This window comes from Pyxicephalus adspersus, chromosome 4, assembly GCF_032062135.1.
Source record: "Pyxicephalus adspersus chromosome 4, UCB_Pads_2.0, whole genome shotgun sequence".
NCBI lineage: Eukaryota > Metazoa > Chordata > Amphibia > Anura > Pyxicephalidae > Pyxicephalus > Pyxicephalus adspersus.
The window spans coordinates 121715599-121730934 of NC_092861.1; the positions used below are offsets into that span (position 1 = coordinate 121715599).

Consider the following 15336-nt stretch of genomic DNA (forward strand, 5'->3'; position numbering starts at 1 on the left):
AAGAACCCTCCTCCTCATCCAGCCCATTGGAGAAGACTGGGCTCTCTCTTTCTCTGCCTTCCATGTATCTCTGGGTTACATCTGTTTGAGTTTTACTGATCTTCTCTGCAAGTTTTCTTCGTTCTCTCCAGGCGGGATGGGTAAGCAATCCCTATAGCAGCACCCTATACCATAGCGGGGAGTATTGCCTCCACATTCCAGGCTACGCAGAGCTATATTAGACTGGCTTCAGGCTGCATGCTTTGTGTTATTGCACATCTGTACTTTATGTATATATTTTACAGTTATTTATTAGAATTCCTTTATAAATAGGGCTCCAGGAGTGCATGCAGCATCATTAGAACTTAGTGCTTGCTTTAGTAAATATCTTGTATTAGATTACTAATATTAGATTTATATACAAGTCTTTTACATGGAGGGATTAATTGCATGGGAGATCAGTTTAAAATAAATTATTGCTTTCATTATTACAATCAACATCCTTGATCAGATTTATGTTGCACACTTGTAGTCTATAAATACGTTGTGCATGTTATTGTTATGGAGACTATACAGGAAACACATTGCAATGGGGATTAATCCAAAGTAATGGAGTGCTTCTGATAGATAAAATTTTATATATTATATTGTTTTATATATTATATAACAGATTTTTATTCTATGGACCATTACCTCCCAAAGATAAGATGGTTTACATAAAGGTTTTAGCAGCCTTTTAGAGCTTAAATACTCAGAGATAAAGGTGCTATTATCTTCGATCTACTTTTAAGTTCTCATTAGCCTGCAGATTACACAGACAATATTGTGCCAGGTATTTGCATTTCTGTATAGGTTAGCCTGCTTTTATAGAAAGATTTGGGACAGGTATTTTCATCCCTTTTGCACACAGTAACTTGGATTTTAGGTCCACTGGCTTCTCCAAGTACACAATAGGGTTAATTTACTCTAAAGGTATAGAGTTCACTTTCCCAAAGTGAATAAGGTGAAGCTGTCTTCACTTCAATCATCAATTCATGTGCCAGCTGGCATTTTCATTTCCCCATCACATGATTTAAAGTGAACATAACTTTGCTTTCACTATACATAACATTGCTTTCACTATAGTTGAGCATACATTTTCCAAAGTGAACATTTATTTTGCAGTGGGATCAGATCCTGTAAACTCTCAGATCCTGTAAATGCCAGTGTGTGTTGGGGTGGTTGGGTTGTGCCAGTTGTTTCCATAGAAAGTGCAGGATTGTGTAAAGCAATTGGATTAGAAATGCTTCCTATAGACTCACATGCTGTCTGTCTGTGCCATGCAGAGCAAGCCTATGGAGAAGTCAACCAGCTGGGCGGCGTGTTTGTGAATGGGAGACCTCTGCCCAATGCCATCCGACTGAGGATAGTAGAATTGGCCCAGCTGGGCATCAGACCTTGTGACATTAGCAGGCAACTTCGGGTATCTCATGGATGTGTCAGTAAAATTCTGGCCAGATACAACGAGACAGGCTCCATCCTCCCTGGGGCTATTGGAGGCAGCAAGCCCAGAGTGACCACACCGAACGTTGTGAAGCACATCAGGGAGTACAAACAAGGGGACCCGGGCATCTTCGCCTGGGAGATCAGGGACAGGCTGCTGGCAGACAATGTATGTGACAAGTACAATGTGCCCTCTGTCAGCTCTATAAGTCGGATTCTGAGGAATAAAATTGGGAACTTGTCTCAGCCAAGTCAGTATGAGAATGCCAAGCAGCAATCATCACAGCCAACCATACCATACAATCACCTATACCAGTACCCTTATACCAACCCAATATCGCCTGGATCCACCAAGGTGGGCAGCCATCACCCAGGAGTGCATATGCCAACCGGACATGTCAGCATACCCAGGTCATGGCCATCAGCTCACTCTGTCAATAACATACTAGGAATACGCACCTTTATGGAACAAACAGGTGAGTTCATGGAAAATACCAACAGACTGGCTGGTAACAGACTCTCTGTCAACCATGACTGAATCATGACTCTGCAAAAGGAAAAAAATATATATATATATATATATATATATGCACATAGAGCGTGCATACTGTGTGTCTATTTGTGAAATATTCATATTTGTCTCTTTTAATGCAATCATGTGGGCAGTGAAGGTGACATTGCATTTGTTATAGGGAAGGTGGAACACTATAGTCCCTTGTTTAATATTTGCATGTTGATGAGAGACAATATTCTATAATGTCTTTGGTAATAACGTCTAGAAGTTTTTGAACATTTTTTTTACTTTAAGTTGTTATATGCTATTACAATACAATGCTTAAAATAATACAAATAAATTATAAACTATCCAAAAATAGAAACATCAAAACAATAAAAAAACTTTACATAAATTATCGACATTGATGATATAGAAATTGCTCATCAAATAAAAATGTTTTTGTTTTAAAGAATCGAGAAAAAAAAATGTATGTTACCAACACAATCCAAAAAAAGGAATTAGTGTACACGGTATTAATGCTTGTTAAAAGGTATAGTGGCTTGCACATTTTACATTGTTGGGAATGTTATTATTGTGCGTTGTCGTTAACAATTAAAAGTATATTTAAAATATATTTATATTGCCTAAAGTTTACGGACCTGCTTATATTTTGTATTTACAAATACTAAACAAAAAAAATAGATGAAATGTAATATGATTTATTAAAAGGTGCCAATTATACTTTTTTAGACCAGTGTCCCTTATGAGAACATCACATGCTATTTCATTAAACAAGACCTGCCTCGTGAACTTTTTTTGTTTTGCCTCTTGTATTTGTAAGCATTAAAAAGTTACATTTTAAAAGTTATAGTTTTAACAGAAAAAGATGGCAGTCGTTTAATTACATTTTGGATTTATAATTGGGCTCCCTGATGGGTATAACAACATCCTCTGCAGAATGATAAAGTTATATAAGTGGAAGTTGCCATGCATGACCCCAGACAGGAGCATTAATAACTGACTGTGTATTGATTCAGGTGCCATAGCCGGAGCAGATGGATCTGTCTATTCCCCCAAGATGGAGGATTGGGCAAGCGTTAACAGGACAGGCTTTCCCAGCAGCCAGAACTTAAATGGAATAGATAAGAGTGCTGTAGATCCTGACATCAAATACCCACAGGTAAGAAATCACAACTTAACTATTATGGGGCATTTCACTGCAGGAGACATATTGCCATGGCTGTCTTCTATTAAATGGCTGCATAATACATCAAAACTTCCTACAATGCAATATGCTACACTGTGATATATTAAACTATAATACATATATAAGTCATGCACTGTGGTATACTACACTTTAACACTATAAATTGAAGCAATATAGAATAACCTTCGGAATAATACTAAATGTTGATACTCAACTCTGTAAGATAATTGCATTGTATTAAATTATAATATTATATGCTATATTACAATGTACTACATAGTAATAAATTGTTCTGTTGTACATTTTGGTGTTTTATACTTTATAGTGTACTGATTTGTGGTTCTATTGTATAATGCACAAGGCTTCACTTTATTACACTGTGTTACATTGTAATTGACTATGAAGAATTAGACTATTTGATGCTGCGCTGATTTCAATATCCACCATTTTAATAAACTCATTTATCATACATCATTTACCAAACTATATGTACTACACTACCTTTTAGTAATATACTATGTCGTTTTATACCACACTGTGTTTACTGTATCATTGTGTACAGCATTGCATATTCTATGTTCTTATGTACAATTCATATAGTAATAAACTATACAGTCATATACATTGTCATTGTGTGCCATAGTGTATATGTTATATTATACTATAGCAAATATACTATACTTTGTATCATAAAATATATTATAATATATGCTGTGTAATAGATATTATACTCTATTATTATGTGTCATACAATATTTGTATATTACTGTATATTATACTGTACTATTGTATACTATACTATCCTACTGTACTATAATCTGTCATCACTTACCACAATGCATAAACTATACTGCACGTTACATATCACACGGCATATATTATACTATATTATGTTTATTATACTATACTTCATACGTGTATATATATATACGTCATTATAGACCATATTGCATGTACTATACCATACTAATTTATATCATACTACATACACTATGCTTTTTTTTTTTTGCTTTATACAGCATACTTCATAAATTATACCATTAAATGTTACTCTCCATATATTCTCTATTCTATGTCATCTAATGTTACACTGTATATACTATACTATAATATTATATATCTTACTGCATATATTATGCTATTCTATATAATTATATGTCCATGTGCTTTACTATACTTTTATATATCATATGTATATATATTATAGTATACTATGTAAATAAATTATACTAAATTATTATATGTCCCACTGCATATATTATACTATCCCTTGCTGTTATATTATAGTATGCCATTATTTATCATGCTGCTTATAATATACCAGTCTGTGTATTGCTCAGTACGCATATAATATTTATATTATGTTATTATATTCTACACTTCATATATTATACAATGATATGTTATTGTATATGCCACACCTTGCTATACTATTATTATATTTTGCCATTATGGATCACAGTGCATATAATGTAGCATTATGTGTTAGGTTTTGCTATTTGACATATTTTGTTATTCATATTGTATTGCTATACTGTCTTCCCCATGCTGTGCAGTCCTGTGCTATCTGATGTACCTGCAGACAGGTGAGATTTATGGCAGGATCTAGTAATGACATTTCCATGTTATGTCTGTGCTGCAGGCCGCTTCCAGTCTCTCCACAGTGGGCAGCTTCGTCCAAGCCTGTCCCTACCCCTCCGGGCAGCAGTATGGGGTGTACGGGGGCCACGGGGCCGGCTATGTCACCCCGGGACACCATTGGCAAGCACAAGGCAGCCCATTGGCTCATCACGGTGCCGGTGTGACGGTCCATGGAGGGGAGCTGGCAGCCCCTATGACATTCAAACACCAAGTCAGGGAAGGTAGGTACCTGGGGTGTACCTGGGGTGTACATTGGGGGGGAACCTGGGGTGTACATGGGGGGGAGAGGACTGTGCTGGGTTCTGCATAGGAAAGTCCCAGCGATCTGCTCTCTGCAGGGCCCCTTTATGACCTGAAATATTTATTTTTGATGCATGCGGGTCTTCCTTACAGGACTAAGATTTATAGAGAACAGTTTTCACTGCCCTTACCAAAACAAATTCCCGGTTTTATGTTCTCCTGGCGGATTTTTCCTTCTTGGAAATTCCACGTATTGTGTACAGCACATGGAGACAGAAAACTGGAGTGCAGATACAACCCTGAGAGAAGGGGAGAAAGAAATAATGAGAGGGGAGAGGGGGGCAAATGATGAGAAGGGAAGAGGGAAAGGGGAGATAGAATAGGGGGAAAAGAGGCAAATGATGAGAGAGAGAAAGAAAGAAAAAAGAAAGAAAGCAAGAAAAAGAGAGAGAGAGAAAGAAAGAAAGAAAGAAAGAAAGAAAGAAAGAAAGAAAGAAAGAAAGAAAGAAAGAAAGAAANNAAAGAAAGAAAGAAAGAAAGAAAGAAAGAAAGAAAGAAAGAAAGAAAGAAAGAAAGAAAGAAAGAAAGAAAGAAAGAAAGAAAAAGTCTTTGAGTCTATGTACACTGATAGGAAAAAAAGACACTAAGTAGATGGATAGTTAGACAAATGGATTATACATTGATGTAGATAGATAGATAGATAGATACTTAATAGATTATCCTGAAGATGATAAATACATATAAGAAAGAAAAGAAAGAAAGAATTACACAGAAGTGTATAGGCTAAGAGAAGACATATTTTTTTCCTTTTGCAGAGTCAGAACAGGTGGTGGGAGGAGAAGAAAGAAAGAAGAAAGGCAGGGATAATATGGGGAAGAAATACAGGGAAATAGGGAAGGTTAGATAGATAGGTGGTAGAGGGAGAAAGACAATTGTGAGAAGAATATTAGACATAGATAAAGAAATATAGGGAAAGGGGTGTAAAAAAAGGAAGAAAAATGAAAAAGAAAGGTGGGGGAGCGAATACAAAAGGGAAAGACAGTAGGGAAATGGGACTGACAGGTGGAGACACCTGAGAAAGAGTGAGGGAGAAAAAAGAAAAATAAAATAAAAGAAAAATGAAAGAATAATTTTAAAGAAAAAAGAAAGAAATGAATCAAGTCGTATAGTAGTACCTGTATATTAATTATCTAGATTGTAAGATCCTCGGGGCAGGGTCCTCTCCTCCTGTGTCTGTATCTGTCTGTCATTTGCAACCCCTATTTAATGTACAGCGCTGCGTAACATGTTGGCGCGATATGAATCCTGTTTATTATTATTATTAATAATAATAATAATAATAATAATATTCTGTAACTGAATATTATGAAATATATAATACTTGTTTTTCCGGAATTTTGGAGAAAAAGTCGCACATGACACAATATTAACTCATACCGACCATAAATACTGTTTTAGTATACATTCTTGCATGTCATTTGCATTTTGTTATTGATATACAAATTACACAAAAATTCATAAAAAGAATATAAAGAAGTAACATAAATTGCATGATATAATTACAGGCCTTCCATGACACTTATCATATGACAATAAAATGCCGATTAGATGTATTGCATGGTAATCTTGCGCTACATAATACATTTACATTTCTCCCATTTCTGCAGTTATGTTGTAGATGATTTCAGAGTGTTTTATTTTATTTTATAATTACCACACAAGTTTTAAGGACGATTTGTTCTGAGTAATTTCCATTCTTTATTTGTCCCGTTAAAGGTTTATTTACTGGTCTCGTCCACATTAAAGCACAATTTATTACATACAAGCATTGTCAATATTTTTTAAACACACAGTTAAATAAATGCGGTCAAGAGACAAAACAAATATGGTTAATAAATCTATTTATTGGCTGTCTGTGTCTCCCCGGGGTGCTGCACAGCCCAGCCTCCTCCCTACATGCAATGACAGGTTCTCTTTCCTCTCATTGTAGACTCCACTGCTCTGTGGTATGTCCATGGCACCCAATTTACTATTATTATAACATGATAGCACCATTAAAGTTTACTAATTGCATTAAAACTATTTTATTTCTTTTACTAGCCCAGCCGATACCAATGATTTTTGTATTTGCTCAACTTAATCGGTTGACTGTAGTAAAAAGTAAAGCAACTTTTAGTAAATGAATCACAATATTGCCATCTCACTACTGCCATACTACCTGGACCTGTGTTATTTATTCCCGACAATTACATTTTTTATATATATATTTACTTTATACTATGTATCCTTTATAAATATTTCCTTATTTAATTATATGTCAAAGATATACAAATATTTCTGTCTGTATTGCGTGTGTATTCATTAACACATGCACAAGTAAACGATCTATATGTCAGAAATATATATACATATATAATTCTATATAATCTCACATATTATTTTGTGTGTATGTATATATGTATGTACATTTTTCTTAAAAATAATATATATCATAATTGTATTCCCGATAATATATACCTGCGTACTTGCTTTAAACTTTAAATTTTTATTCCAAACATTTTATCTTGTTATAAAAGGAAATTAAACTTATACGGTACCTATTGATTACAATAAAATATTTTTTTTTTTTTACAAAACGCTTTATTAGATTTAACGAATTTTTCAAATATTTCCATATTTCCTGTCTATTAAAGTAGCTCCCAAATAAACTAATGCAAAGTCAATAGAAAAGTTTTCCAGAAATGTAAAACCTATAAATAAACCTTAGACATGGCCAACAGGCTAATACGTAAATAATTGGGTCCATTGTCAGAGTACTGCGGATCAGTTGTTGTGTTGTATGGGTGACTTGCTTGCTGGGATTTGTAGTTCCTCCAGTGATAGCGCTCCGAAGCAATGGCGCATGCAGAGCAGATAACACCCCAGGGGAGAGCGGACTGTGACTTTTATAATTGAGGACTGCTCATCTCAGGAAGCAGTTGTCTTTTATTGAGCTCATTAGTGGGGTTTTTATGGACGACAATGCTAATGTACAATAGGGACAGTGAACAATCTGGTCTATAAAAGTGTTCTGAATGACCTGATTGTAGCAGACACGTGAAATAAATGTCTTCTCCCTTTTTTATGATTTTCAGACATTTTATAAGAATCAGATGCTTTGATTCAAAACAGACTGTCTTTGGTTTGGACAATGTTATCATTTTACAGGAGAAGCAAATATGAACTGAGAACTGAGCTTACCATTCACTTTGCAATATTTTCAATTAATTAGATGATCAATTAAAATGTTTAATTATTTTCAAATCATTCAAAACAATTGTAACTACAATAAAAATTTTGATCGATTTTTGGGCAGAATCTGAACTGAAAATTGATTGCATGAAGGTTTTATTTTTTGGTTGGTTATTAGATGTTTTGCAATTTAAACCACTTTTTGCACCACAATCTATATTTAAATTAAATATATTTGGTGCAACTGATCATACCACCATCTGAATAATAAAACATTGAATATTTGGCAGGTAATCACATAGATAATTTAAATTAGCAGTAACTGCCATTGTAATATTGATCAAAAATAATAATGAGAGAAAAGTGTATGGTGTCTGACCATCAGGACATTGCAACTACTCAGTTGCTGAATTGTTGCACATAGAAAATGCACAACGTGTAGCAGAAGCATTGGGGCTGAAGAGCTTGGTGTTGATGTAAGAATTTATTAATGTTAATGGGGATAAGGTTTTAATTTGTTGTTTACTAAAGTTCATTTAAAGCTACATCTCTAACTAAGGCCACTGTGTCTACAGGGTGACAACGCTGCTGCATGTATTCATTGCAGGATGAACAGTGTTGTCTGTGATAGGTAGTGGATAGGTTAAGGATCTACTAGCAATAATAACATCAAATCAAATATAATATCAAAAACTGCTGTCTTCATGCTAGTGACAGACTGCATCATATATGTCATTTTGCCCATAATTTAGGCAAAACACCATCCTAAAGAGCAACTTAACTTTAATCCCTAAATAAAGCACAACTCCTCAATGCTAAGGAGAAACTTTGTACTTATCAGTAGACCATAACATGTACATACTCATAAAGCAATGTTTAAATAAACAGTAAATGTAACATATAATGGAAATATAGCTCATCCTTAGGTTTCCATCACCTAAGAGAGAACTGCCATAGTACTTGCAGTGCACTTTGGGCATTCCACATTTTCCGGCAGAATACATGAATAGGATACTGTGCTTTGTATTGCTCTATGGAGCATGGCAGCACACACATTGATTAGGTGCATTACGGTGCCATTCATAATAATTGGTGGGAAACATATAGTTGAAAATCTTTGTACCCCATTGAGCAGTACAGAGCTAGTGAATTTGGTGTTCTGATTAAATCTGTTCAGTATCAAGTACTACAAGATAGAAATATTGTCTTATATTCAATTAATGATTTTTGGTCAGGTTATCAAACATTTGCCTGATTGTGCATACAGTTTAGTATATCCCTAGTCTATGTCTGTTAGTTTGCATTTGTTACTGCTATTTGGATTTCCCTTATTTGAAGGTTAGGTTCTACCAGCTAACAACCCCTACCCATTATAAGTACCCTTATTAGCCCATCAGGTTATCCTTATACACAGCATAATGGTAGTACTAATTCATAAAATCAGGTTCATTTAGGTCTCAGTAACAACGAGAGGCCCAGATATCCATAAGGAGATTTCAGAGCCAAGAACCAGTGATCTGGTATAACAATCATACAATGATTCACTCAGCAAAAAGAAAATTCATTTAGCCTAATAATTAAGGTGAGGTCATGTAAACTTCAAATACCCCATCATATTTAAAAAAAGCTTGATTTTTACTGGCACATTTAGAATATACAGAATTATTATTAGATTAGATTATTGATGTGAATATCTGAGTTCATCCCCTTATATTGTTCTTTTAAGTATTATTTTATGTTTTAACATGCTTTAAAAATCCAATAAAGGAGAGGCAAACTCTTAGATGATATCACTGCAAATGGAAATGTTTACTGTAGATAATAAAAAATCTCAAATTTAGGAGACCATAAAAAAATATTCTCCAATTAGGACAAATAAAATAATACATTTTCATGCAATCGTTTTAATTGCGAGAAACATTAAAAATCTATCAAGCTAGTTGTAAAAGATCTTCATCCCCTAATGCAACCTGGGATTTTTGGTCTCCAGAAAAACAGGATGCAACACTGATTTTGGGGGTGAAAACTCAATTTTACTTATTCGGCTGCTTCAGGGTAAGATGTTTAAAAACAATATATATATATATATATATATATATATATATACACTTATAAATAATTATTTGCGCAGAAGATATTTTTCATTATATGTATGGTATTGTATTTTATTTATGTTTATTTATTTATGTGTTTTTATTTATGATATTTTTTATTGTTGTCATGTTTTGGTACTTCTTTTGGCACATTAAAGTTCAACTTAACACAGGCAGGATAGTTGAATGGAATTTTTATAACTCTCAGGAACTATTTATTAAACCTCTAGAGTTAAATCCTTTGCACCCTTAATCACCGTCTTAGTAGTAGTAGAACTAAACTTTTTTTTATTGCTAACATTACTACAAAGACATTTTAGTTATGGTAGAAGAGTCTCTGGATATCTTATTTGCCATACAATTATTTCCCTATGTTTTAGTAATGTTTACATTTTCCCAGCTGCACAAAAACATCTCAAAGTAAAGTCTCAGCACGCTGTGGGTAACCCCTATGTGCATGCATCCCTGACCAGTCATTATGAATCTAAAATTGAAATCTTATGACCCAGATTATGACTTGGAAAGGTTGCTGCCATCCTTTCCTGGTCTTCTTCTATATCTGAAGTCTTCAATCATCTCTATTGTCTGGATGAGTAAAAAGAGTGCAGACATTGCATCCCTGGAGAAAAGAAACTTTGGGAGATAAGATGAACAAATTGTATAATTTTTTTATACATACTTGTCCTCTAGAGCCCCAGGAGCCTCAATGTTTTTTTAGTTTTACTGACACATTTTGCCAAACCTTTTCATTTTATTCAGATTCTCTACGATTTTAATGATGTTTAGAGAAATGAAAAAAAAAATGAAAAATTTTGCTCATCCTGGGTGCCTTTAAATGGATTTGAAAATACTGAATGGGAATTATTTGTTCATGTTGAGTCCTCCCACTTCACTCCTACCCATACAAGGATGAAAGATTGGTTCTGTATGTTGGGAAGTTTAAAACCAGATTAGAAAATCAACAAATCTGAAATCAGAAGGATCACTTGCAATTGTCCTACTGCTTTTTACTTTTTAGCTTAGTCTGGGTTTTCTAAAAGATCACAATGTACCAAAATTAGCTGCATAGAAATGGCTGGATCTGAGTAATGCAATACTGGATATTATAAAATTATTATTCGTGCATTGAGTAATTATATATCAGCTAGAAATGCTTGCACATATATAAGCAAGAGAATAAAAAATGCATGTTTGCTGTCTTGCCTGTTTATTTAAAGGTTGGCTTATCGCTTATCATAGCACATGGATATTTGTAAAACCTTTGTTATCAAGGGGAATTACCAATTTAAATATACTGATCATGCCAATAGATGTTTCCCCTGTGATCTCTCTGCAGAGATATATGCACTCGGGGTGATTGAGGTATTCTGTTGTATATGAGTAGTTTGCTATCACAAAGTCTCTGAATATTTCAACTGCTGCCCAATGTTTAATATTAAAATTGTTGTCCTATCAGTTTCTTCTTCAAAGAGAATTCTCTAGAGATTTTAGTATAATTGGACTGGAAAGGTTGTATTTATGACGTTAATATGACTACTTTGGCAAATTACTAACTGAACACCAACCGCTGTACTCAATCTAGTAAACAGCCTTTACTCCTTTAATAAGCTAACCCCTGGGTTGTGATGTGTGTCTGGGTAAAAAGTTCCTGAACCCCTTTTAGATGAAGGTTAATGCAGACAGTTATTATGGCGGTAGTGAAGTTTTCATAGGCTAGTGAGAAACAAATAGTCTTGTATCACATTTGCATATTTTGGCACGAGCATATGATGGTCATGAGATAACTGCAAATTAAATCCAAAGTGACCTATTTGTCAAAACACTTCATGGAGATGTGGGTGGAGGGGTTATGTTTTCACGTATTTAAAACTTTTTTATTAAATTATTTTTGTAATTTTGTATTTTTAATGGCAATTGTTTTTAAAGGGGGTGGGGGGTCTGATTCAGTCCCTCTACCTAATTATGTAGCTATCAATTGTTTGGAGAAAGATAGTGTTAATTCTACTGGGAAAAAAGCAAAATAAGCTCTGCCTTTCTCCAGTATTACTCAAAACACTTTCCAGAGAATTTGTAAAATCATTAGAACAATTTTGTTCAATTTTATCTTTTAACCAAAAAGACCAATGTGCATGATTTACTAATGTAGTAGAGTATGGTCAATTAGATAAATAAGGTAATGCTATAATAATAATATTAATAATAATAATAATAATAATAATATTAAAATGCTATGTTCACTTTGAATACCTGACCATACATAGCGGGATTTAATGCATATCTAAGTGAATTTACACTGCTCCTTTACCAAATTATCCCTTTGCAGTGTTCTACATGATGCTTTCACTGAAATCTTAAGCAGCATTAAGGCAATATGGAGATTTAACACTGACAACCAGCAGAACTGACTTCTACATCCACAGAACCCACTGAAGCTGCATAACACTCTTGCAGTTATAAGGGCCTTTATATTGCCTTTGTCTTCTCAAAGAAATTTTACTTTGTTGTAATACCTCCCAATGTTGCCATCAGAAAAGATGGACACCTATTAGAAAAAAGTATGCAGGCTTTGCCATGTCCTTAGTTATGCAGACCATGAACAATAATACATTGCATTTTTTTTTCACCATTACTTTTCATTTTGACTGACCTTTCAGAGCAACAAATGCAATAGTAAGCTGTTGAAATTTATGATATATTCAGTGCAATAGTGCAATATAACAATTTACAGGTACAGGATGCGGGCCTCATACCCATTGATCACCTTTTTTACACTGCGTGCCTGGGACAGTCTGGAAAATATCTTGGGGGGCACATGCAGTTTTTTTAAGGGCAGTGTTTCTTTAAAAATAAAAACAAAATAAATAAGCAAAAGTGTGAAATCCCCATTATTTAATAACCAGATGCTTTGGCAGTTAAGCAGTCTGGTTACATTTCATCCTCCCTTCCCATACCTGTGCCAGACTAGTCCTCTTGTCTAGTGCAAGGACAGGGACTAATTAGGGGGTTATAGTAGAATATATAGGTCTCCTTTAATAAAGGGTTGAGCACATATCCACCCCCTCCCAGAAAATGCTATATTATTTATATATATTATATATATATATAATATATATATTTATATATACTATATATACATATTGATAAATGATTCAGGTTTGCTTATATACTGTAATAATTATGCTAAGTCTTTTCTAAATTGATTAATAACATAAGTGTATATATACATACATTTTTTAATCTCTTTCTCTCTTTCCCTCTTTATTTATATATAGGTATATATATAAATACATATATATATATATATAAAAATGTATATATATATATATGGAATAAGTAATTTACACATTTCTGTATTACTGTGTACTTCAAATTAACCCCCCGCTGGCTTTAAAAATCATACCAGTATCTGTAATTATTGTATATTTTCAAAGTTTACAAAATATATGATTGTGTATGGTTTTGCCACTTGGTAAGTTTTGACTTTTACTGACCACAAGTATTATCAAATTGCATAATATTTCTATATTTCATTGCAGTGATGAACCGAAAACCAACTAGTCCTATCATTAAACATCAGGATGCCTTGAGCAGTATACATGGACTTACCATTCCCGCTTCATCATCTTAACAAACTCTTGACAAGTAATTGGAGACCTTGTTTAACATCTTCATGGACACAAAAAAAAACGGATTCATTCCTACACTTTCCAGCTAAATTTGGTTCCTGTTGAGACAAAAAAGGCTGAATATGGGACAAGTCTACACAATCAGAGGTGTCAGCTTCTTCACAGAAGACTAACAAAAGCAAGGTGAGGAACGATCAGGACGCTGGATGAGATGTTTACTCTGGAGAACTGAGGCCAATGCTGAAAGATTTTTTTCCCTCTTTTCCAGTTATTTGCTGTCATCTATTCACTTCCTCTATATTCCCCTCTTGTTATCACCATTTCTTTACAACAACAGTTTACAATTTCCATTAACAAGAGGACTCTTTTTTATGACTCTATGGTTTTGGACTCTAATTTAATTCTTACTGGGGGAATACTTCAAGCTTTTCCAAATGGTTGGACTTTGTATGATGTGAAAATAAAGTCTCTGCGAGTGTATTGTATATCATAGATTGTAAATGTAATAAATAACAACAATTTTATTTTATATTTTTATAAACATAAATATCTTAAATAAATGGAAGAAGACTTGGATATGTGCATTACCACATGGTATGTTTCTTTATCATTGGGTAAATTAGCAAAAAAGGGAACCTGGCATAATGAAAAGGGCTCTTGCAGATTTAAAGTAAATTTGTTGACTTTGATTGTGAATGAATTAACATTACATCGTAGTCATTCAAGGTCATCTTGAATAATCATAATTATTTTCTTTTCTATGATCATAGCTGTGTCAAGAACCCCATTACTTATGTTGACTTGAGTCAGTCAAGTTATTTTACCAAAGAAGCAAAGACTGTTCACTTAGCAGAATAAATAACATCCTTCCAAAATGCCAGTTTACTAAGCTTAGTAAACAAGGTAATGCAATGTTTACTTTGAACACCCAATCATATACAAGGGTGCTTCCTCATGATTGGATAAGTGAATAGAACACAGCTTCATCACCTCAAATGAAAATACACTGCACCATGTAAATCGAATCTATTTCCTTAGTAGATCAACCCCATTGGGAGGTAAAGGATTAGATTGCAGTTACTCATCAAAGCCTGGAGCATCTTGGGTTTGAGCAATATAAACTTGACAGGGGGTCTATTTTTTCATCACAGTATCCTAAATATAACAAAAATGAGAAACAGAAAATCCCTTACTCATGATTACAGGTTTGTAGGAATAAAAATGGACTTGAACTTAAAAAGTGAGAATTGCAATGTTGAAGTGAAACCTTTAGCAATGATAATTCTGCAGCACCTTAAAAAGCGTACACCCTAAAAAACATTGAAAAATATAGCAATGTAC

The 15336-nt window shown here is 33.9% G+C and overlaps 1 protein-coding gene across 1 annotated transcript in view; it reads left to right on the plus strand.

Moving 5' to 3' along the window:
* PAX1 (paired box 1) overlaps positions 1-14246 on the plus strand; it is a 65811-nt gene extending 51565 nt beyond the window's left edge. Inside the window, exons 4-7 of the mRNA XM_072410266.1 lie at positions 1305-1937; positions 2995-3137; positions 4807-5026; positions 13906-14246. Of these exons, the coding sequence (XP_072266367.1) occupies positions 1305-1937; positions 2995-3137; positions 4807-5026; positions 13906-13997 (1088 nt within the window). The 3' untranslated portion in view covers positions 13998-14246. The remainder of the gene's footprint in view (positions 1-1304; positions 1938-2994; positions 3138-4806; positions 5027-13905) is intronic.
* The last annotated feature ends 1090 nt before the right edge of the window (positions 14247-15336 follow it).